Here is a 23,736-nt window from a genome sequence, read left to right on the forward strand (position 1 = left end):
GAGGCAAGAAACAGCGTTCGTGACAGGGGAGGGTTGAATTGGATGATACGAAATTGGGATGGGAGAAAATATAGAAAATGGAGAAAAAAGTGGATCAAAAAAAAAAAAAAAGATAGATATTGCGCATTTTGCGCTCATACAGAGGGCTAGCGGCTTCACTGATGGGGGTAAAAGGAAACCCAGATCCACCTGAGAGAGAGAGAGATGGTGATGAAATTAACTGAAATTGTGTATGGACGCGGTGGTCTAGGACAATAGTATAAGTATGTTCGCAAACCCGCATCCATCATAGGACAAAGAATAGGCGACTAATAATAATAATAATAATAATAATAATAATAATAATAATAATAATAATAATAATAATAATAATAATAATAATAATAATAATAATAATAAATTAAGAAACCCCACCGCCACGACCGTTTATATCCATAAAAGTGAGATTGCAAGTGATGTGGGCCGAAGCGTTATGTGACATCGTTTGGGGGGAAATTAATCTAATCTGACGAGGCATTTGCATCTTGAAACGAGATTGTAATCTAGAAAAGAGAAACTAGCTTGAAAGGGAGGTTGGGAGATAGAGAGGATGGAGAGAGAGCGAGAGAGAGAGTGAGAGAGGGAGAGAGAGAGAGAAAGAGAGAGCGAGAGAGAGAGAAAAAGAGCGAGAGAGACAGAGGGCGCGAGAGAGAGAGAGGGAGAGAGAAAGAGAGAGAGAGAGCGAGAGAGAGAGAGAAAAAGAGCGAGAGAGACAGAGAGAGAGGGCGCGCGAGAGAGAAAGAAAGAGGGACAGAGAGAGAGAGAGAAAGAAAGAGAGACAGAGAGAGAGACAGAGAGAAAGAAAGAGAGACAGAGAAAGAGAGAGAGCTAAATCGCCAGGATACAGCATCCAAGATAGGAAGGACCACCAGGAATATATTCCAAATGGATGGGACCAACAAGCCAGCCATGGAGTCTCCCGCGGAGCAGGAGAACCCAGAAGAAAGCCAAGAGAGCAAAGGTACCGAATTAATATCAATCCGTGCCATTTATTGCGTCTTTTTTTGTGCAGAGCTTCGGCTGAGGGGGTTTAACCTGCAGCATCTCATGCAATGATGGCTCCGCTTTTACGCGACACAATAGCGGCTCTCGCTGCGCGGGGGGGGGGGGGGGGTCCTATCGTGTGTGTTGCCCGTAAAAAAAGGCCTTTCCCGATACTAATGACAAGGATTGTTCAAATGTCCATACCTTCGTTTCTTTTGGAGCCTCTTTTTTACGCGACAGAGGGATGTCTAGGGGGCAGAGGAGGGGTTGGTTGGGTCTGTTTTATGGAGCAGATATTAATGCCAATTTGCTTTGCTTTGCTGCAGCCGTGTCTAATTATTACCATCATTACCCCTTTTCTCACTAACGAGGACGCAATAATAAAGGACCATAAACGTGCATGCATGCACCGTGCGTGCGGTCTGTCCACACACGCATAGGGTTGCACTTGCATTGTGTGGACAAGGCGCATTAGTAGTCAAGGTGCCCACCGTTATGCAGAGAACGGAGAATTACGGGGTATTGTCTGATATTGGCTAAGTGTAATACACGGCAATATCTATTGGTATTGTAATGAGGCAGCCCGCGTATGTGACGATGAGGATTCAAATTATGCAGACAGCCTGGTGAATTGAAAATGGGGGACCCTGATGTAAACAAGACGAAAGTCTTTCTCTGGTCTGCATCCCCTTAACAATTGTGTGTATTGAGCTGTACTGTACACATTCTGCAATCTGTTAATAAAGTTTTCAATCAATCAATCAATCAATCAATCAATCAATCAATCAATCAAGCCCATATCCATATACTCCGCAGGAGAAAGACTCAACAGTGTCTCTCTGGGTATGATGAGCAGCTGAGCTTGATGATACACTTGACACACGGTGGAATATCACTTATGTCTATATCAGATATATTGGTGATATATTGGATGAGCTCGTGTAGATGCTATATGAATCTGTATGGCCTGTCTTTGTCCACCGGAGGAAGGCAAGAAGGAACGAACGCCCACACACTGTGGGTGTGTAGGCAGCAGCGCTATCTGATTTGTTTTGATGTGGTGGTGTAGCGGAATTGCACCCTTCACAGGTGGGAGGGTAAATTGCTTTCAGCCATAATAATCTTGGCTCTGCATGACACACACTAACAGGCCGTTTATATTTTACATTATTGTCAACGCCTACAAATAAGGCCTGCCTCAAATTTGTGCTGTTGGTTAGAAGAGCTGGATGCAATACATTATATATATATATATATATATATATATATATATATATATATATATATATATATATATATATATATATATATATATGTATAAAAGCTAATAATAGGCCCATGGATTATTTTACACATCTGCCAATGTAGCATCAATTAAAGATGACATAATAGCACATTTTGAAAAATAATAAGTATAAGTATAAAGTTAGTATAAATAATAATACAAATAAAGTTTGGTACGGATCAACTAGCCTAGCTTAAAATTCCGGGAGGGGTGTTTTTGGGCCGACACCTAGGCGGCTAGCTGACCCATATCTGCTTCCATTCATTTGTGCTAAGCTAGGCTAGCTTGCAGTCGGATAGCTTTCTACTGAACGTACAGAGAGAAAATAGGTATTTATCCTCTTGTCCGACTCTGGAGAAGACGGTAAGTGCATTTCCCATAATGTTGTCGTGTTACTTTAAGAGCTATCACAAAGAACATGAAGAACTACAACGTCATCATATCATGGCCCAGTGTTGACAGAGTCTGCTATGGGGCGACAATAATATGTTCATGAGGCATGGTTTCTATCTTTAGCCATAAACGGTGTGGTTTATTTCACATTGCTCCACAGCAGTACATGATACATCCTTCTCTTATGAGAGCGAAGGTGGAAGAGACAGAGGGGGAGTCGACATCTCCTTAAATACCCTCTACCTGGCGGCAGCATTAACGGCTCCGCCTATAGCGCCCTCTTGTGGAATCAGTTATATACAGTTAGACAGTTAGGCAGTTACACAGTTACTTACTCAGTTACTTGCAATCATATATAACATCTAACTTTAACACCCAGGTATTGCAAATTTGCGATAATATCATATTGGGAGCTCTCTGGTTCCCATATCCATAAGCACAGTGACACTTTGCAATCGCCAGGCAGATTTGGAACTTTATTGACGTAAACTAGAAAGCACTCATTCCACCCTTGTTTGGTCCAGTCGGGTCGTTTCTTTTACATCAACTGCTGAAGGCAAATCACTGTCCGTGCACAAATGCCCAATCAATGCCTGTATTGTTGTGTTTCAGGTGTGATGTCACACTCCAACAGCTGACATCACACCTAAAATAGACAACAATGCCCAAGTGTCTGTGGTGTGTGTGTGTGTGTGTGTCTGTGGTGGTGTGTGTGTGCGTGTGTGCATGTGTGTGTGTGCATTTGAGAGCTGGAGTGTGTCCATAAGCTTATAGCATGCCTTAACATGCTGCTATTTACAGTGCAGGGCGAGGAGCTGAGACTGAATTGTCATGTAAGAAGCTTGTGTTTTATTTGTGCCAGTAAGTCAGTGCCAGTGGCAATTCTTGCTTTGGTATCACACATTTGTGTCTTTTAAAGATCCAGTACAATGACGTTTTAATTTGGTCGTAAAATGCTTATCGTGGACTGTGTTAATTAGATTAAATTAGATTAGATTACATTTTATTGTCATCACACAGCACAAGTACAGTACTTGTAACGAAAATAAGTTGGCATCTAACCAGAGTGCAAATGTAACAGTATAGTGCAATAGCAATATACAATGTACAAGCGATTAAACTGGAGTATATATAGTATAAATGAGTGATAATGATAATCAGATGTATGTACAGTATTATAGTATTATGTACAGTGATACAGGTATAAAAAACACTATGGTAGTAAATCATATTGGCCAGCGGTATAACTAGTAAGAGTAGGTAGGGAATATATACAGATAGCGATATAGTACAGGTATGTAAAAAGGAGTATATGCAGGTATAATCAGACAGATGTGGATAATATGTGGTAAATATAAATATAATATACAGGATGGGGCAGCAGTGCCTCAGGAGGTAGAGTGTCGTCTGGTAGTCAGAAGGTTCCCGGTTCGATTCCAGCTCCTCCCGGGTAGCGTGTGAGGAGCACAATTGTAAAGTGCTTTGGATAAAAGCTCTATATAAATGCACAATTTGCCATTTACGGTACATACAGCATTATTGTATGCTATCATACAGAGTTATGTGGGTAGACTATAGTTTGAGGCAGGTAGTTATGATTACAATGTAATCATTAATGTTATCTTTCAGCATCAGATGTATGATTTGATTTGTTATTGTTTTAGGTCACGTTCTCTGGGCACAGCCAACTCTCAGTAGGTTGAGGGGGCGTGGCCTTCTGTTCACTAGACACTATAACTATACACTGTAAAAAATGGAAGTTCCTCAGAACCTACGGGTGCCTCGAATCCCCAAATGGTTAACCTTTGAGTGCACTGGGTCCTCTCAACTAGATGTGACTGATGGGCCAATCAGAGTAACTCGTGTGTATTATGCAATATCTCAAAGGAAGCAAACTGGATATCTGAAATGGCTTGATTTTTTTGTTATCCAGGGGGAATATAGATCAAAGGGCTTTAGTAATCATTTTCACAACAACAGTTCTAACATTTTGGGTGATTTTACAGAAACATACTTTCAGTAAAAAAAAAATGCAACGACATTGAAAAACACGATTCATTTGTACTGAAACTTTAACATCCAAACTACAGCCGCCAGATAACATTCTTAGAGCCTCCCTACTTCTGGACTCATCACAGACCCAAACGGGGTTGTTGTCCCTATTCAAACACAGATATCTTTCCATCTCTTTGATTAGGACCAAGATTACCTCCTCATAAACATCGCCTCCTCCTATCTAACCTTGTATCCTCTCACAGAGGCAGGTGGGAGAGGAGAGGAATGTCTGTGAGTTCTGGGCAGCGGATCAAAAATCTGACTGAAGGTGGAACCTCATATCTGAATGTGAGCCAATGTCGAATGTAAATATGCTCTACTATCATCTTATTGCAAAGACATGCGTATTTCATAGCGGTCGACCGATATATACCGGGCCATTTAAAAAATATCGGTATTGGACGATGTCGAATCTCTGACATTGGCCTGCCGACAATGCCATCTTTTGTGGGCTGACGGTGTCGTAGGAAACCTAGAGATCACAAGGAATCCATTGATACCAGTCACTTCATGCCAGCACTTCCAACCAGTGTTGTAGTACTTGAGTTGTAGTACTTGATGACTCGGACTCAGACTTGTAAATTGATAAATACAGTTATTTTATAAAAAAAATAATTATAATAAATTTAATTTTTTGTAATAGGCCCTAATCATTTGGCATAAGATATTGATGGCTAATGCATTTGTTTGGCTATTGTGTCACAAAGTAAATAAACTCCCTTTGAAACGGTGACCACTGTGTCATTTATGTTTAATGTAGACCTTTTTTTATTTGTATGTCAGCTCTTTGACTGCCAGAGTGGAGTGGACTCAACCTTGATGACTCGGACTCGGGTAATGAGGACTCGACTCTGGCTCTTCTTTGGTGACTCGGACTTGGACTCGGACTCGAACACCGGGGGACTCGAGACTCGACTCGGACTTGAGATTTAGTGACTCGACTATAACACTGTTTCCAACACCCTCTTTTTGTTCACTGTGACTCTACTTGTGAAAAATGGAGTCAGTCTCGACCCTGTTTGCCCAGTGACCCCAAACTAAGGGAGGCAGTAAAAGTAATGGTCCGGGTCGGCCCTCTGTATCGGACGACACTTCAAGTGTGCTGGGATTTAGATGATACTGGATGGTGTTGTCAGTTTGACCATGGCACTGGCCATTGTTACCTTACCCCACAGCCATGGTAAAAGCCATGGAGCGCCCATAGCACCGGCATTGATTACATTTAAACCATGGTATAGTGGTATAATTCTTTGGTCTACCATGATGATGAATGATGATGATGGTAGTAACCAAAAGCTATGAAAATATCGACATACATTTTTGTATTCGGTATCAGCAGTGAAAAAGTTGTATTGATGCATCACTAGTTGTATTAGCAGTACTAACCTTTAACTTATTGTGCACACAAAATCCATGCTCCCGACTGCTGGCGGTCAGTCAGTCACTGAGAGTATTTCTCTAGCAGGACATTGAGCTAAGAGTGAATACAAACTGGAGGATGGCTACATGACCCAGGCAGCATTTATAATCCTAGACAGAGACAGAGAGGGAGAAAGAGAGACCGAGAGGGAGAGAGAGAAAGAGAGAGAGAGGGAGAAAGAGAGAGGGAGAGGGAGAGGGAGAGACAGAGAGAAAACAGATTGATCTTTTTGTGTGATTGCTTGTATAATCTCTAATCTGTATGTGTCTGTCTCTGCTGCACTGCGTTTGGAACTCATATGCCCTCTAACACTGCGCTCTCTGATGTAGGCTAGACGTTTGGGGAATTTAGATCTCTTTTTAGATAAAAGTCGCATTTGATTTGATTTGGTCTGAGAGATATTTTTTGATATTAGGAATTGAAGCGAGCATCTCCCGCGGGGGATGGCTGACATTTTCTTATTAATGTGGTGGTTGTCCTTCTAAAGCCCAGCGTTTTCGCCTTTGGGACTTTGAAGTTGTGTTAGCCAGATGTGGAGAACAGTGTTGGGGAGTAGTTAACTAGTTTAACCACAATGTGCAGTAGTTTAACTTCATTCAAATCTCAGTAGCTTCTTCAGTAGTTGACTACTTTGGGTCATGTAGTTTAGGTAGTTAACGTTAGGTTATGTATATAACCAAGTTCTGTCAATACTAGTGATGCTCAGCGTCATATTGCATATATCTCGCATCAGCGTATATACACTGAATAAATTTCAAAATGTACCTTTATATGCCAGCATTCATCTGGCTACACCCCCATCCGCTTACCTACATAAGCAGGGGTGGTGCCACACACTCATCTCCTTCCCAACAAATTTCACCACAATGAAAAATCAAGGGCCGCAGCGGCGTCTAGACGCTGAGCGTCACTAGTATTGACAGAACTTGGTTATATACATAACCTAACGTTCTGTTTCATACTAGCTCCGCTCAGCGTCATATTGCATAGCAGGAGCTGAGCGGGAGCTAGAAGCTCGACAAATGTACCCCGCTGAGGCCCCCCACAACCATCAGATCAGGGAGGACCTAGCCCCCCCGACCCCCCCTAATGGAGGGCACCCCCCCTATTGGGGGATCACGGGAGGGCGACGGACCCGACCGTGCGAAGAGGCACTCAAGCAACTCAACGCACAGGGTGAGCAGACCGTGGCTTGACCCCACGACTACACACATGCACAACCCGCATGCCACCCGGGAACGAACGGAGGAAACAACCTCGTTACTGCCCCCAGAATCACGGGGTCAAGGGCAAACCCAACCCCGTGGCAAGGCCGTAGCAGCGGAGCGCGAAGGAAGACCCAGACCCACCAAAGGGACTGGACCCCCTGGAACGGGGGCCCGGAGAAGTCCATGATGCCAGCATCAAGACCCCACCAGGTGGGCACTTAGTGACCCCGCCCCCCACATCGCCAGCGTATTCGGACAAAGGCCCCTCAGCCGAGCGGGCCCTGTCCCCCCAATAGTCCACCGCCTGGCACACTGACCCTGCAGAACAGGCATTCAGCATGGTCGTAAGCACACAAAAAAGGCTAACCGACGGAAGCAGGCAGCGCACCGGGGAAAAACCAGGCAACAGGCTGTTAACCCGAGCCTGGAGACTGCGGACGAGACAGGCGCCAGAGGGGACAGTTGAACACAGCCGCCCCGGCGGAAGGGGCGTATGCTGGCGTTGTTGCATGACCGAGCCTCCATTTAAAAAAAACCCACCCAGAGGGGTTGAGGCAGAGAAGGCTGACACGATTGGCAGACGTCATGAACGTGCAGGGGCACCCTCAACCGGGTAACCCGGGAGTTGACACTGCTCCAACACACCAGGGAATCAACCACCTTGGTGTCACCCAATGCGGTGGTTGTTCCTATAACCCCTCAAGAAAAAACTCCAAAACACACCTGCGGGTATACACCGGCTATACCGCAGTACAAGTGTTTCAGTTTTCAAAAAAGGGTTAACCCAGGCCTACGGGTCGACGAAACATTACTTCGGACCGGGCCCGGCGATACGGGAAGCACAGGGTCACCAGAGGAGGTCAAAGACCACCCCAACAGGCCCCTCTTCGCCATGCGTGAGAGAGGATCGAAAAGAATGGAGAACCAGCCCCAAGCACACCGTACTTGGTATTCCCAGGCGGTCTCCCAACCAAGTACTAACCAGGACCAACCTGTGTAGCGGCCGAGATCTGACGAGATTGAGCATGTACAGGTTGGCATGGCCGTAAGCCATTACGACAGTGCAGAGTACAAAATGTACCCAACCAGGGCCTCCATAGCGCTTAACCCTGTGACACCCGGACCAACCTGGCATTTTTCCCCCTGAAAAAGCCCAAGTCCCTCAGGGTACCAGAACAGCAGATCTGCATCCCCGGCGGACAATGGGTTCAACTGATCCGGACCAGCGTGACCAGAACCAGTCCTGTGCCCTAACCACGCCGACATGCCTACTCCAGGAGAAGGGGCAGATATGCGTGTTGATCTTAAACATGAAAAGAAGGCGCCACCCAGACGTTCGGGGCGAACCGCGCCCGGTGGCCCACCCCCAGGGCGTGAGACCCCTCTACATATGTTCAGATCCATTCCGTCATCATCCCCCAGATATGAAAGTGAATCCGTCGACAACCAAAACAGGTTGTCGGAAGAGGAAAAACCTCCATCCCAGTTGCTTTATAAAAACGCCGTTTTAACCTCAAGCAACCAAGGCGTGCCAGTCAGTCGCCTGATTACAGAACACCCCGAGCTAGCACTATGCGTGCGTCGGGACACACCCACATCAATGAACAGGCTATTTAGACCTGTCATTGAATCCCCAAGGCGCCCAGGGGAACGACAAGAGGGGTGTGATACTTCCTAACTCCAACTCTTTTAAAAGAAAAGAAGGAAGCACCAACAGTATGTATCCCAGTCTACACAGCCGGGGGTAAATTCTTTTCACATTTTTACATCCCACCACCCTCCCATAGGAAGGAAACGGAAATCCCCAGAGAGACTTCCCACGCGAGCTGTACAGATTGAAAAGAATATATTGCACCTTGAGCCATGTAAAAGTTTGGTTTTAGGGCTCTCCGGGGAGGAGGCACTGAACCCATACACACTCAATAATCGAATTGAATCGAATACACACACAATAGAGTAGGACTCCTTCTTGAGGTTCCACTCACCTTGACAATCTGAGGAGGAGGCTCTGTACTCTGAGGAGGCTCCCTCACATGGAAGGAGAATCCCAACTCACAGAAGGCCCGAATAGGAGCTTCGTGAGGAGGAGCCCTGACCACCCCCTGAAACAGATCCATCATATGGACCTGAACAGCACACGGAAGTCCTACCAACAGAGACGCGCGCAGTGACGTACTCTATGGCGGGGGAATTTCTGCGGTGCACACGCCCAATATTCCAGGGCGTGGGACCAGGAAACTCCCCCCCCCCCCCCCTCACCCTGTAACGTGCCGAACCGCAACGTGACAGGAACCTTGAAGGACAGGTGGGTTTACCCCTGACCAACAGAAAAAAGGGGGAGAAAGAGTTACCAGTTCACCCCTTTACGACCCCACACCCATGATACGATGCAATGACAAAAAAGAATATGACGCAGTCATAGTCAGCTCCATGAAGCGTCTAACAGCTTCACACAGCGCATGCGCTAACCTGCTATCTGATTTTTACTAAGGAAAAAACACAGAATAGAGAGGGCCCTCCAAGAGCCCCGGTACCAAACTTACACATGTGCTTCTGTGGCCAGCCCAACCCAGTTGTAGGTCACATGACACACACAACCCATCATCACCTACAAAAAATGGCAAAAACACTCTACAGAGGAACGCCGTTTTTCATAATGAGAGAATACATAATTCTCGATTAGTATCGGCCACAGGCCTTGCTAAGCACACACGAAAAGCGACCAAACAATCTTTTCTTTTAGGAAAATAAAGTTTCTCAAGCAGTTTTAGCACAACCTCAGCAATCAAGCCAAGGGTTACATCGTATCCCTACCACACAGTGACACAATGTAGTGTAACAACATGTCTGAGAGGAGGATGAAGAAGTCCCCAGGGAACCGGGGGGAAACACAACCCTCCTACTTTACCCTTAATACGGCCAGTTAAAACAGGAAAACCTGTTAATATGTGAACACACTGTTCATTGTCATTACAGGCTGAGAAAAGAATCATTCTTTACTCATATGTCACTAAGCATAGCTTTATAGGTTAGTTTAACCCCCTTAGTTGTGAGTGCACGGTACAAGAACACATATGATGTTTCTCAACACAACAAACCAGATCATTTTCACATCTGTAATAAACAACCCGATTTGCATGGAGAAGCTAAATACCAGTGACAAGACAATTCACACATAACTCGCATCGTATCCTAAATGTAGTGCAGCAACACTCGTTTTGGAAAACATCGTTATTTACAAAACATTTAGAAGGGAAAGCAAGAAGAAGTGCTCAAGGTCTGGTCAGACCTTGCCTACCTTGAGCGCAGATCAAGCGAAACTGCAGTCTCTAACAAGGCACCGTAGTAAACACAGCCGTTCTGTGTTGTCGACCTGGGCAGCGTCGCCGCTCCATCCCGCCGCTACGGTCCCCCTTGTTGACGCAGTCCTTGCCGTCCTGGCTCAGGGCAGGTTTGACGAACATCCTCTGTCAAAGATGACGTCGTAGTCAAGAGTGTTTAAAACATGTTATAATCAAAGCACGTTCAACAGTGTAGCATTAAGCTAACGGCCGCCCTCGGTCGATAGCAGCAAGCTAACGTTTCCTAGCCTAGCCTAGGTAGGCCACAACTAGCACGCAAGCTAACGTTTCCCAGCCTAGTGATCACAACAGGCTAGCGCCGCAGCTAACAGCTGACTGGCTAACAGTAGGCCACCACTAGCACGTAAGCTAAGCAGCTATCACCTGAACTTGTACACAATGATATAACAATCACTCAGACAGGCCGCCGTTCTGAAACCCTCCTCACTGTTTAAGAGAGAAGAGAAACGAAATGTTAACACAGTTTTACAACAGTGATTTTACCAACACCCGGCGGGGCCAGCACAATTCCCATCTGGGCCGTAGCTGACTTGAACACAGATCTTCCACTAACGAACATCCATGCCCATATTTCCTCGTGAGGGAATACTCTCATTTGTATATGAAAGACGGGGCCTCACAGTAACAGAGAAACATCCACTCATCCAGAAAACACAGGGATCACCAGTGTTACTGGTCGTGGCCCACTAGTTAACTATAATGGGCTTCAGACCAAGGTCCTCTGCTGTTGCCTAAGAGGCTTGAACAAAGGACCCTTAATCTGGGGCCGGTGTTCGTAAACATTGTCAGCTAGCCCCCATAGCAGTAACAGACAAGTGAAGCTCGCAAGCAAACATCACTCACCAACCTGGAACCCACCGCTCCTCACAACAGCGGCGCGTCCTACAGTCCAGCTGCCGCTGAAAGGCTTTACCGCAACCAGCCACAGCAAGGAACTGCAGTTGGGAGGCATGCAGCGGCGTGCTCCCAATACGAAAACCGGTGGAGGATTTTTAGAATGATCATCATCTTCCAGACACTCCAGTACGAAGATAATATCGCCGTATTTTCTCGATTATAGTGAGAGAGAAAATAAAGATATGATGTCAACGTATCTCCTCGTTCTTCCTTTCCTCAGAGTAAATATTTTTCTCCACGTCAAGTGGGCATATGAGCAACACGTTGCTTGTGATGAAATTTGAGAAGGAGATGAGTGTGTGGCACCACCCCTGCTTATGTAGGTAAGCGGATGGGGGTGTGGCCAGATGAATGCTGGCATATAAAGGTACATTTTGAAATTTATTCAGTGTATATACGCTGATGCGAGATATATGCAATATGACGCTGAGCGGAGCTAGTATGAAACAGAACTACTTTGGGTCATGTAGTTTAGGTAGTTAACTACTTTGGGTCGTTTAGGTAGTTCATTACAAACAACATATTTCCCTAGTAATTTAGTCTTTTCCTGATTCCTCCTAAACAACTGCTCCCTGTGCTCTCCTTAAAATGCACCCTTGGGTCTGAGCCTGAGTGAGGCTTTGCCTGCCTCAGATTGGACGCCTTTTTCTTGCACTCAAGCGTGAGGCGCGGCGGTTTACATGGAGAATCGAAAGTGCACAGGGTGCCACAAGTGATACCACTGATCACCGCTGCTACCTCAGCTAACACACAGTTACATACATTACAACTCACAGCCCTCCAGGTGTTGCTGTTCATATCTCTGCCCTGGTCATACAAACTAGGTTTGTCGGAAACCAAAATTAGCTTCTATTAATCCCTCCCCTCAGTTGATTTGATTGGTCCGTCGACAAGAAGGTGACATTGGTGAACGTTGACATTAGTGAACGTTGACATCGGTGCGCTCCGTGGCTAAAGTTGAAACTTTTTCAACTGAGAGCGCCCGAAAAAAAGCATTGCTTCAAAGACACGAGGCGCGTAGTTTGAAGGAGACACAAACCATTGAAAACAATAGAAAAAAGGCGTGTTCAAAAAGACATCCAATGTGATCACAGCCTTAGTCAGTAAATCAAAGACGCCCACACTTTACTAATGTTAATTTATAACTATGTGAGATTCCAGACTCAGATTGTGAATTGTCAATTGTCCGCCATGTATCTAGTTTAACTACTTGTTCGAAATAGTCTTAGTTTGACAAGCAAAGGAGTGATCAAACTATAGTTTTAGAGTAGTTTCCTCAACACTGGTGGGGAATAACCTCCAGTTTCTGTGTTATAGTCTACAACACATTAGTGTTCCTAACCATTTCCCCCACAGGTGACCGACCCCACACTGGACGATTCCTGTAAGTCCAACGTTTAGTAAATCACATGGAAACATGTGTCTTTTTCATGTTTCAGGCTACAATTGTTTATAATCCTCTGTAATAGAATGCAAATCAACATCTGTTTATGGACATTTTCAGCGGACTATGTGTTGCTAGGTGTTATGGAAAATATTATCATCCTATTACATCATTTGTACAGCTTTAGTTCATAGCTCTGTTTAAATACATATTCTCTGTACAGCCTTGACTAGTTAATAAAGTTTAACTAGTGTACAGCTACTCAGGAAATAGGGCAAACATTCTAACACAGTGTTCTTTAAACAACCCAAGGCCCAGGACAGCTTGACTTAGATATTACATGATTCCCGGAAAACCATTTTGGCCGTGTCTCCAGTATTGTGTCAGACACGACAAAACCCCTAAACCCATCTTTGTTTTCATTTTTTCATCTTTGTTTTCGTTTGTCATTCCCAGCTGGTATTTAATTGTAAGTCTGACCAGAGCTCTTTCTCACTTTCTGGTCAGACGCTCGTGTTACACTTGTCTCTGATTGTAAACTGAGGATACTTTTCTGTGGCCACAGAAATAAAACGATGTTCTTTTTGATACAATTTGACTCATCGTGAGCAATTAGGGGTTAAGTGTCTTGCTCAAGGACACTTCCGGGAGGAGCGGGAATCGAACCGGGATCCTCAGGATTACCAGACGACTGCTCTACCTCCAGAGTCACTGTTGCAATAAAGATAAATGTTTAGCAACGCTCTGGACAGAATTGACCAGAGCAACGGTTGTTTCAGCTGCAGCAGGACGGGACATCCGGGTTACAACAGTTTTGCACACATTTATTTAGTTATTGACAGCTATTGAGAGTAAATTAGTTTGAATATGGCCACCAGTGATGTCATCAGGGACATTGAATCCTTGTGTTGTGTTAATAAAAATAGCGGTCGTCTAGTAATCAGAAGGTTCCCGGTTCGATTCCAGCTCCTTCCGGCAGTGTGTCGATGTGTCCTTGAGCAAGACACTTAACTAGGGATGTCCCGATCGATCGGCCACCGATCGTTATCGGCCGATATTCAGTATAAATATGCGATCGGTGATCGGTGATAATGTTTTATTTTCACCGATCGTCAAACCCTCACTCGCTGTCGCTGAGTTCCGTCTCAGACACCGGCGGTGCGGCGTCTGCTCTCGAGTCCAGCCCCTCCCGCACGCATGTAAACACGGGTCTAGTCTAGTGAGACACGGGAGGACGGCATGTCGGCGACGCGTCTCCCTGAGCTAACGTTAGCTTAGCTACCGTTACAAAATGACCCAGTCAACTAGTCACTTTTAGTTTAATACATGATGAGGCATTGTCTAACCGAACGGTATCTAGCCGGCTAGCTACTGATAGCTCCTGACATCAACGAACGCTCTAGCAAGTATAGTAGGTAGGTATGATACCTGTTAGCTGTTAGCTGTTAGCTCACGTTAGCGCAAGTTAGTTCACTGTTAAAAACGAAATGTCCCATTGAACTAAATAATTCACTGAGGCGTTGTATTAACGTTATATATCCGGCTAGCAGTAGCTACAGATAGCTCCTGATATCAATGTCTTATAACACTGATTCGATGCGTATTCGAGCTGAGGGCTTGCTGAGCACAGTTAAGTAACGTTATACCAATAGGGTCCAGGTGCAGCGCCGGAGAATCCTGGCCGTAGCTCGAGGCTACTCGAGTATAGGTCCAGCTGCAGCTCCGGAGAATCCTGGCTGTAGCTGGAGGCTACTAGAGTACACACAGACAGTGGAGCTTGTTGCGTGGTGGCGATGTCTCGCAGATAATACAAGTACAAGTCTAATTATATAATATATATATTTTATAAAAAAATAAAAAATTATATAAAATAAATTTAAATTTCTTTTAATCAAAAACGATCTGTATCGGATCGGTATCGGCCGATATGGCTCACGACGATCGGTGATCGGTATCGGTGGCAAAAAACGTGATCGGGGCATCCCTACACTTAACCCCTAGCTACTCCCGATGAGCAGGTTGGCACCTTGCATGGTTGTCTCCGCCATCGGTGTGTGAATGTGTGAGTCAATGGGTGAATGTGAGGCATAAGTTGTAAAGCGCTTTGGATAAAAGCGCTATAAATGCAGTCCATTTACCATTTAATTACAGCACCACGAAATGATGTAGATAAAAAAAATAGAAGCACCATGTCTTATATAATCTCATTGAGCTGTAATTAACACAACACAGGGATTCAATGTCCCCGATGACATCACTGGTGGCCATGTTCAAACTCATTCACTCTCAATAGCTGTCAAACTCCTCCTCCTGTCAGTTTTAAATGACTGACATGTTCGCACCCCTCTTTAAACATTGTCCCTCCTACACACACACACAACACAATGATGCAGTCGTGTGGGCGAGCGCGTATGACTGTACTGTGTGTGGCCTATGTGTGTGCGTCTTCGCTGTCTTACATAACTCGCTTTCCATCTCTTGGTTATACTCGTCTTCACAGTTGAACCGTGAGGGATTACATCATCATCACCACGGTGATAGTGTGTGGGTGGGGTGGAGTGTGTGTGGGGGGGGGGTCCTATGGTTTTGTTGAATTCTTAGAGAAAATTCATACGCACTGCCATTGACAGTATTCACACAGTGGCCGTTTTGCTCTTATGTCATGCTCTGGTTGGGATTCCTTTCCGCTCAACGCTCACTCAGACCGACAATGTTATTCCGCCTCAGGTGCTGTATTAATACGTTTCTTTCAGTTTGAGGATTTGCGCTTCAAGCGTCTCTCAGTGCTGTTTCAACTGAACACACCAGGCCGCTAGCAGCATTGTCTTCTGCTCTTTATTTTTTAGTTTGTTAACTCTGCGTTCGGTGACGAGGCGATAGCTCTGTGTTTGCGTGAGTTAACGTGACAAGTCGCAATGTTTACAGCAATTCAGAGGAGGTAGTCCCCGCCCTGCCTGGTCGATTCTTAATCGCACGCCACATAACGAAAACGGTCGAGACTTGAACGTTGCCATTCCTCCCCCTTTGCCACTTAAGTGGATTCTACCCGTTCGGTTGCCACGGGAGACCCAGTCCCAATCCTGCGGCGGGCGATTGTGATGTCACAGCAAGCCGGAGGGGGAGGATTTCAAAGTCATCATCAGAGAGAGAGAGAGAGAGAGGGGCCAGGATGGAGTCCAGCTGAGCCCCAGGCCAGGCCCTGTCTCTAAAGGGCCCTGTGGGGACATGCTGTTTGATGGTCATATCACCAGAGTGAAGAGACAGAGAGAGAGAGAGAGAGAGAGAGAGAGAGAGAGAGAGAGAGAGAGAGAGAGAGAGAGAGAGAGAGAGAGAGAGAGAGAGAGAGAGAGAGAGAGAGAGAGAGAGAGAGAGAGAGAGAGAGAGAGAGGTGAACGAGAAAAGAGGAGTTGTAAATGTAATGACACACCAAGTCAAGACAGAGAGAGAGAGAGAGAAAGGCCAGCATCACACACACAACTATACCATTTAAATGCAGTTGTGGGTTGCAGATTATGTCATTTTCACATGTCAGACGGGTTTCTGGAGTTGCATGGAGTGTTGTACTAGGCAAGTCAGATGCAACTCATCTTTTACATGTAAAAGGTGCTTGTGTAGCACCAGACCTAGAGAGAGTTAGAGAGAGAGATAAAGAGAGTGTGTGTGTGTGAGAGAGAGAGAGGGCACCATGGTTCAGACCCGGCGGCATGGGCGGGCATTAGGGGTCCGGGCCCGCCCACTGAGTCAGCTGTGCCCGCCCTGGTGATTTTTATTCAACCTTTTTTTCTCATAGTCGACTATTAATTTGGCCTAAGAATAGAATAAAATGAAATAGAATAAAAATAGAATAAAAGACATTGACACAAATTAAAGAATATTTACACTAAGTTCTCTTTTACCTCTTATTTAATTCATTCATTAATTTAATTGTAGGCACTGTTTATATTGTACATAGTCCTGTGTGTTGTATATTGTGTCCTATGTTACTTTTGTGTTTATTGTCTTTCTATATACACCGTGGGAAGGGGGGCACGTAATTGAATTTTTCTGTATGTCTTGCACAAATTGGAAAATGACAAAGTTGACTTTGACTTTTAACATGTGTATAGTGTCAGACACTAATTGTAATGTTAAAAAACGGATACTGCTGTAATATAAAGTGAAATTCTACCATGCCTCAATGTATCAACTTTAAACATACACTAAATGTTAATGGTAGAAATGTTAATTTCCATTATTTCCACCATGTGCAACATTTCCTAAGAACAGCAAAGGCCATTCTATCAACTCCAAATCTGTGCTATGAGCTCAATTCTCCCGGTGCATGCAGAAGTAGGATTGCTGTCTTGTTTAAGATGAATGAGTAGAAATGAAAAACGGAAATCTTCTTTTATTAAAGTAGTTTTGACATGTGATATAGATAAAGATATTGTTTCATTGTGTATTGATTAACTTTACATTTGCTCTTCATTCATATTACAAAAGTTATACTGGCACATCTAATACAGCAATGGATTATGGGTAAATGCAACATTAAATCAGTGCCAATGTAAGACTGACTTTACATTAAACGAATGACAATAATATAGTATAAAGTAGGGTATTATTTGGACTAAAGAATGGTGTTGTCTCACCCTACTCGCATGTTGAGGGAGAGCACCATACATTATACACTGAGAAACCACTGCCGAGAGGAACAACCCCACTTTGCCGGTATCGCTTCTCTACCTGTTGTAGGTAGTTGTAGAATTCTTTATCCGGTCGCTGTTCGTCTTCTTCTTCGGGTCGCAACCGTCTTCGGGTCTGACTTCCTGTGCTAACGTTCTAATCTACACTGCTGCCACCTGTCGTCACGGAGGGGAATTGCAGCCATTTTGTAAAAATTTAAAAAATAAATTAAAAACTGGAAAAATACGGGAACGGGATGACGGCGGGAAGGAAGGTTGAAATACATGACAATCCCGGGAAAAACGGGATGGTTGACAGCTATGCCCCAAATGGCGCTTGCCGCTCTACTAATGGTGAGTAGCCTGTGGAGGAATTTTGTTTGCTTTTTTATGCACCTTATTTTTGTCAGTTCAGTTCAGTTTGTCAGTGAATTCAGAAGTGTTGAATAAATGGAGACTTTTCAAAGATATAGAATAGAATAGAATAGAAATGTATTATCCTGAGGGAAATTTGACACTGCAAATCACTCAACATTAAACATTTAGACAGAACAAGTCACAAATAAGAATAACAAAACAAATGGCCTAAGAATAGAATACAATGAAATAGAATAAAAATAGAATAAAAGACGTTGACACAAATTAAAGAATATTTACACTAAGTTCTCTTTGACCTCTTATTTAATTCATTCATTAATTAAATTGTAGGCACTGTTTATATTGTACATAGTCCTGTGTGTTGTATATTGTGTACTATGTTACTTTTGTGTTTATTGTCTCTTTCTATATACACCGTGGGAAGGGGCTTGGTTTTTGTATGTCTTGCACAAATTGGAAAATGACAAAGTTGACTTTGACTTTTAACATGTGTATAGTGTCAGACACTAATTGTAATGTTGGATACTGCTGTAATATAAAGTGAAATTCTACCATGCCTCAATGTATCAACTTTAAACATACACTAAATGTTAATGTTAGAAATGTTAATTTCCATTATTTCCACCATGTGCAACATTTCCTAAGAACAGCAATGTCCATTCTATCAACTCCAAATCTGTGCTATGAGCTCAATTCTCCCGGTGCATGCAGAAGTAGAATTGCTGTCTTGTTTTGGATGAATGAGTAGAAATGAAAAACGGAAATCTTCTTTTATTAAAGTAGTTTTGACATGTGATATAGATAAAGATATTGTTTCATTGTGTATTGATTAACTTTACATTTGCTCTTCATTCATATTACAAAAGTTATACTGGCACGTCTAATACAGCAATGAATTATGGGTAAATGCAACATTAAATCAGTGCCAATGTAAGACTGACTTTACATTAAACGAATGACAATAATATAGTATAAAGTAGGGTATTATTTGGACTAAAGAATGGTGTTGCCTCACCCTACTCGCATGTTGAGGGAGAGCACCATACATTATACACTCAGAAATCACGGCAGAGAGTGAGCTCTCCGGGAACAACCCCACCTTGCCGGTACTGCCTTTTGTAGGTAGTTGTAGAATCCTTTATCTGAGTGCTGTTCTTCTTCGGGTCGCAACCGTCTTCCGGTCTGACTTCCTGTGCTAACGTTCTATTCTATACTGCTGCCACCTGTCGTCACGGAGGGGAATTGCAGCCATTTTGTAAATTTAAATAAAAAAAAAATACGGGAAAAATACGGGAACGGGATGACGGCGGGAAGGAAGGTTGAAATACGTGACAAGAATAACAAAACAAATGGCCTAAAAATAGAATAAAATGAAATAGAATAAAAATAGAATAAAAGATACAGTAAATAAACAGTAAAAATATACTGAAGTCTACAGTAGGTGTAATATTGCACAGTGCTGTTTAAAAAGTAAGAGTCCAGGAAGATGGTAATTGTCACTCTGCTCAGTGATGCAGTGAGGCACAGTGATGCATTGTATAGTCTGATGGCTGTCGGAATGAAGGACTTCCTGTGCCGTTCAGTGCTGCATTTAGGTAGTGTGAGCCTATAACATGCTCCTCCTGTCAGCCAAGTCTGTGTATAGTGGGTGGGAGGGGTTTTCCCTGATGGCCTGGAGCTTAGCAAGGTTCCTCTCCGCCACCCTCGCTAGAGTCCAGCTCCACCCCAACCACACTACTGGCCTTCCTAACCATCTTATCCAGCCTGTTTGTGTCCCCTGCTCTCAGTCCGCTGCCCCAGCAGGTCTGTTATCCGTTCAGTCTGTTTTTGTATAAGTGAATGTTCTTAAGAGAGAGAGAAATTAGATTTTTCAATTGCCTCTCTGCTGTTTAGTTCAGCAACGTGGGCAGCGCCAAGCAAGCCACAGTGCCGCTGTCCCAGCTGAAACGTATAAAAGGAACCTGTGTTGAAAAACCATTGTGCCCCCCCCCGAGAAAATTTTATGCCCCCCCACTAATTTTTTTCTGCAGCCTGGTCTGCCATGGTTGCCCTTTTGTCCTGGGCTGTGATGTCATCACTATTCTCTGCTGTTATATACAGTAGTAGGTGCTGCTTCTATACTGGGCTTGTTTTCCTCTGGGGGAAATGGAATTATGCAGCCTTTTCTTTTCTCATGCTGTGTCCACACTGGCAGCTTGATCAATGGAGCATTTTCACTGTCTATTTTGCAGAGTGCCTTGCGTCTCATGCTAGAAAATAGGCTTGGCGCCCAATAGCGATATGGCCTCTAAATGATATCGCAATATTTTTACATTTCCTCTAAAGCACTTAAAAATGCTTGATTTAACCCTTTGATGCTTACAGTCACGCCAATATGATGATTATAATAAGTCCCTGCAACATATGTTTGCATTATTAAACCATGAAGATGCTTTAAAAAATTATTAAAAGAAAATGTACTAAGAGTAGTCTACTGACACACTAATAAAAATGTATTTACATCTAAGACAGGCGATGTCACACTTGAAAGTCAACAGGAAGAGTTTAACACACGGAGATTGAAACTGGATGCCCAATATAAAGAAACGAATAACCAATAAATATGAAGTTATCTTTAAACCGCTGTTGTCAAGCGTCGTCAATATAACCCACCCCCTTTCCTCATGAATGGAACTAGTGACGTGGAGTCGCTTTGAGCGCTTCCAGGGTTAGCAGCTAACGCTAGTTAGCTTAGCCTATTTATTAGGGATGCTCGATATTGGCTTTTTTACCGATACCGATATACCGATATTGTCCAACTCTTAATTTCCGATACCGATATCAACCGATACCGATATTTGCAGGGTCCCCCCCCCAAAAAATCGAATAATTTCAGGTAATTAACATTACATATCTTGTTGTGGAATTAACACAACATTATGCATACTTTTGACAATAAATAAAATCTGAATTTGTTCTTACTTGCTTGCCTGGGTAAATAAAGGTTATAGTTTTTTTCTTTTTTCTTTTTTTTGAAAACCGATACCGATATTTTCCGATATCACATTTTAATGCCGATATCGGCCGATAATATCGGTAGGCCGATAATATCGGACATCCCTACTATTTATGGGATAACTTAGCAGCTAACGTTAGCCCATTGCTTGCGTCAATTATACAGTGATGGGCAAGCTACTTGGAAAATGTAGTAAGCTACACTACAAGTTACTCTCGATTAAATATAGCTCAACTACAATGGATGCTAGGGCTGGGCGATATGGCCTAAATATGATATCACGATATTTTCTGACCTTTCGGCGATACACGATACGCATCACGATGTTTTTCTTTTTTTCCCCAAACAATTCATTATGAGGCTTACCAAGACAGTATTTGAGTTTGCAAGCTAACATTAAAGACAAAATAAAATACCCATGCATTTAGCATTTTTATATTATATATTAGATTTAGATTATTGGATTATTAGATTATATATTGCATATATTTAGCAATGAGATATTATATGATTTAGATATGAAATATGATGAATTGAAAATGGGGGACCCTGATGTAAACAAGACGAAAGTCTTTCTCTGGTCTGCATCCCCTTAACAATTGTATGTATTGAGCTGTACTGTACCCATTCTGCAATATGTTAATACAGTTTTAAATCAATCAATCAATCAATCAATAGGATTTTAGCATTTTTATGAAACTACTGTATATTTGTATGATTGATTGATTGATTGATTGAAAACTTTATTAACAGATTGCAGAATGGGTACAATACAGACCTCAATACAGACAATTGTTAAGGGGATGCAGACCAGAGAAAGGCTTTCGTCTTGTTTACATCAGGGTCCCCCATTTTCAATTCACCAGGGTATGTCTCTAAATGTTTTGATGAATTGAAAATGGAGGACCCTTATGTAAAAAAGCCGAAAGTCTTTTTCTGGTCTTCATCCTCCAGTCAGTCCACTGTTGTTGTATTGAGCTGTACTGTATTGTATTTGTACCCATTCTGCAATCGTTAATAACGTTCATTCATTCAATCATTCAGCCGGCAACAGAATAATTTTGATTGACAGTCGAGTCTGCCAATTACGTCACACCGCTTGTACCCGCCCTGCTGTTCTTAGCACCAATCGGCAAGCAGCGCTATTATTTTTTTACATTCCTGAATGCCCTCCTTTGATTTTAACGAGAGCTCAGCTCAACGACAACAACAACAGCTCACCGCAGCCGACGAGTGATTACTAGCGCACCGCAGCATAACAACGAGGCATAATGATTTTAATGCAACAAATGTTATAATAAAAGCCTTTCCATACATCTGTCTGATTGAAAACTTTATTAACAGACAGCAGAATGGGCACGCACAACTCGGCACGGACTGAGATATGAACAGTAACGCTTGCTATCTATGTCGTCATCGGACGTTGCTATGTTTGGGTAAATACGCTGATGTGTAACTATATAACGTGTAACTATATAATGTTGATGCCACAAAACGAATGCCTTTGTTAATCATAAGTACTAACTTTGATGCAGTAATGTGTGTGTGGGAGCGGCGTTGTTCAAAAGTTTGAACGGGGTGGACCAGATTGACGTGACACAATCCTCTTGGGCAAAACATCACGATATCCACGATATGTTAAAAAAGTGTATCGTTAATGAACTGTACCCGATATTTATATAATATCGTCATATCGCCCAGCCCTAATGGATGCTATCCCTGTTAGGATTAGGGGGAGAACAGAACCCAATATGCAGAACGATGGAGGAGCCCCAGAACTACAGAATGACAGAGAACGGAGACGGTGGTTGCTCTTCACAAGAAGTGGTGTTCTATTTATTTTAGAACTGAGAGAGCAAGGTTAAACTACAAATAACAAAAGAACATAAACGGTGCAGCAGAATTTGTACGAAGTGGGTTTCTTCACTTCACTAACAGGAGAAATGTTAAACCATCCCGAGTACTCATACATAATAGGTGCGGATTTTAATGCCATTTGGAACCCAAGGATGGACAAAACTTACCTTTCCTTCTCCAGCGAACAAAAGAATTCATCTAAAGCATTAAAAGATTGGTCGAAATCAACAGGAGTAACTGATTTATGGCGTTCACTTAACCCCATGACCCGCAAGTACTCCTGTCGTTCGGCGAGACACAACACACTATCCAGAATTGATTACGTCTTTGCATCCCCGAGAATATTTGATAAATACGAAGTGGAAATGACACCCAATGCGCTATCAGATCACTGCTACTTAATCCTGAAAGCAACATTTGGTACATTATCTACCCGGGCCCCAAGATGGCGTTTTAATTCGATGCTGCTTAACAACAAGGAATTCATTACACAAATTAAAGAAGCTCTCACAGTATTCCTACAAATTAATACTAACTCGGTGCAAGATCCCAGAATATTATGGATGTCGGTAAAGAGTATGATCAAAGATTTCTCGGATAGATTTACCTCCATATTGCGCAAAAATCAAAACACAAAACTGTCTGAAAAGGAAACGCTTTACTCAACGCTTTTTAATTCTTTAAAATACAACAACTCTACTAGACTAGATAACCAAGTTAACATTCTAAAGACCGAGATCAAAGCAATGTACAGACAAAAATCGGAATTGCAAATACGCAGCACTAGACAACAGCAGTACTTCCAAGGTTCTAAA

The 23,736-nt window shown here is 43.2% G+C and overlaps 1 protein-coding gene across 1 annotated transcript in view; it reads left to right on the forward strand.

Annotated features, from left to right (window-relative positions):
- The first annotated feature begins 644 nt into the window (after positions 1-644).
- The window catches only part of LOC311243309 (neuronal membrane glycoprotein M6-b-like), an 84,339-nt gene continuing 61,247 nt past the window's right edge, over positions 645-23,736 (forward strand). Inside the window, exon 1 of the mRNA XM_084332486.1 lies at positions 645-1,000. Coding sequence (XP_084188612.1) covers positions 925-1,000 — 76 coding nt within the window. The 5' untranslated portion in view covers positions 645-924. The remainder of the gene's footprint in view (positions 1,001-23,736) is intronic.

Source organism: Notolepis coatsorum (genome assembly GCF_963971535.1).
Source record: "Notolepis coatsorum genome assembly, chromosome: 1".
In the NCBI taxonomy this organism is placed as follows: Eukaryota; Metazoa; Chordata; class Actinopteri; order Aulopiformes; family Paralepididae; genus Notolepis; species Notolepis coatsorum.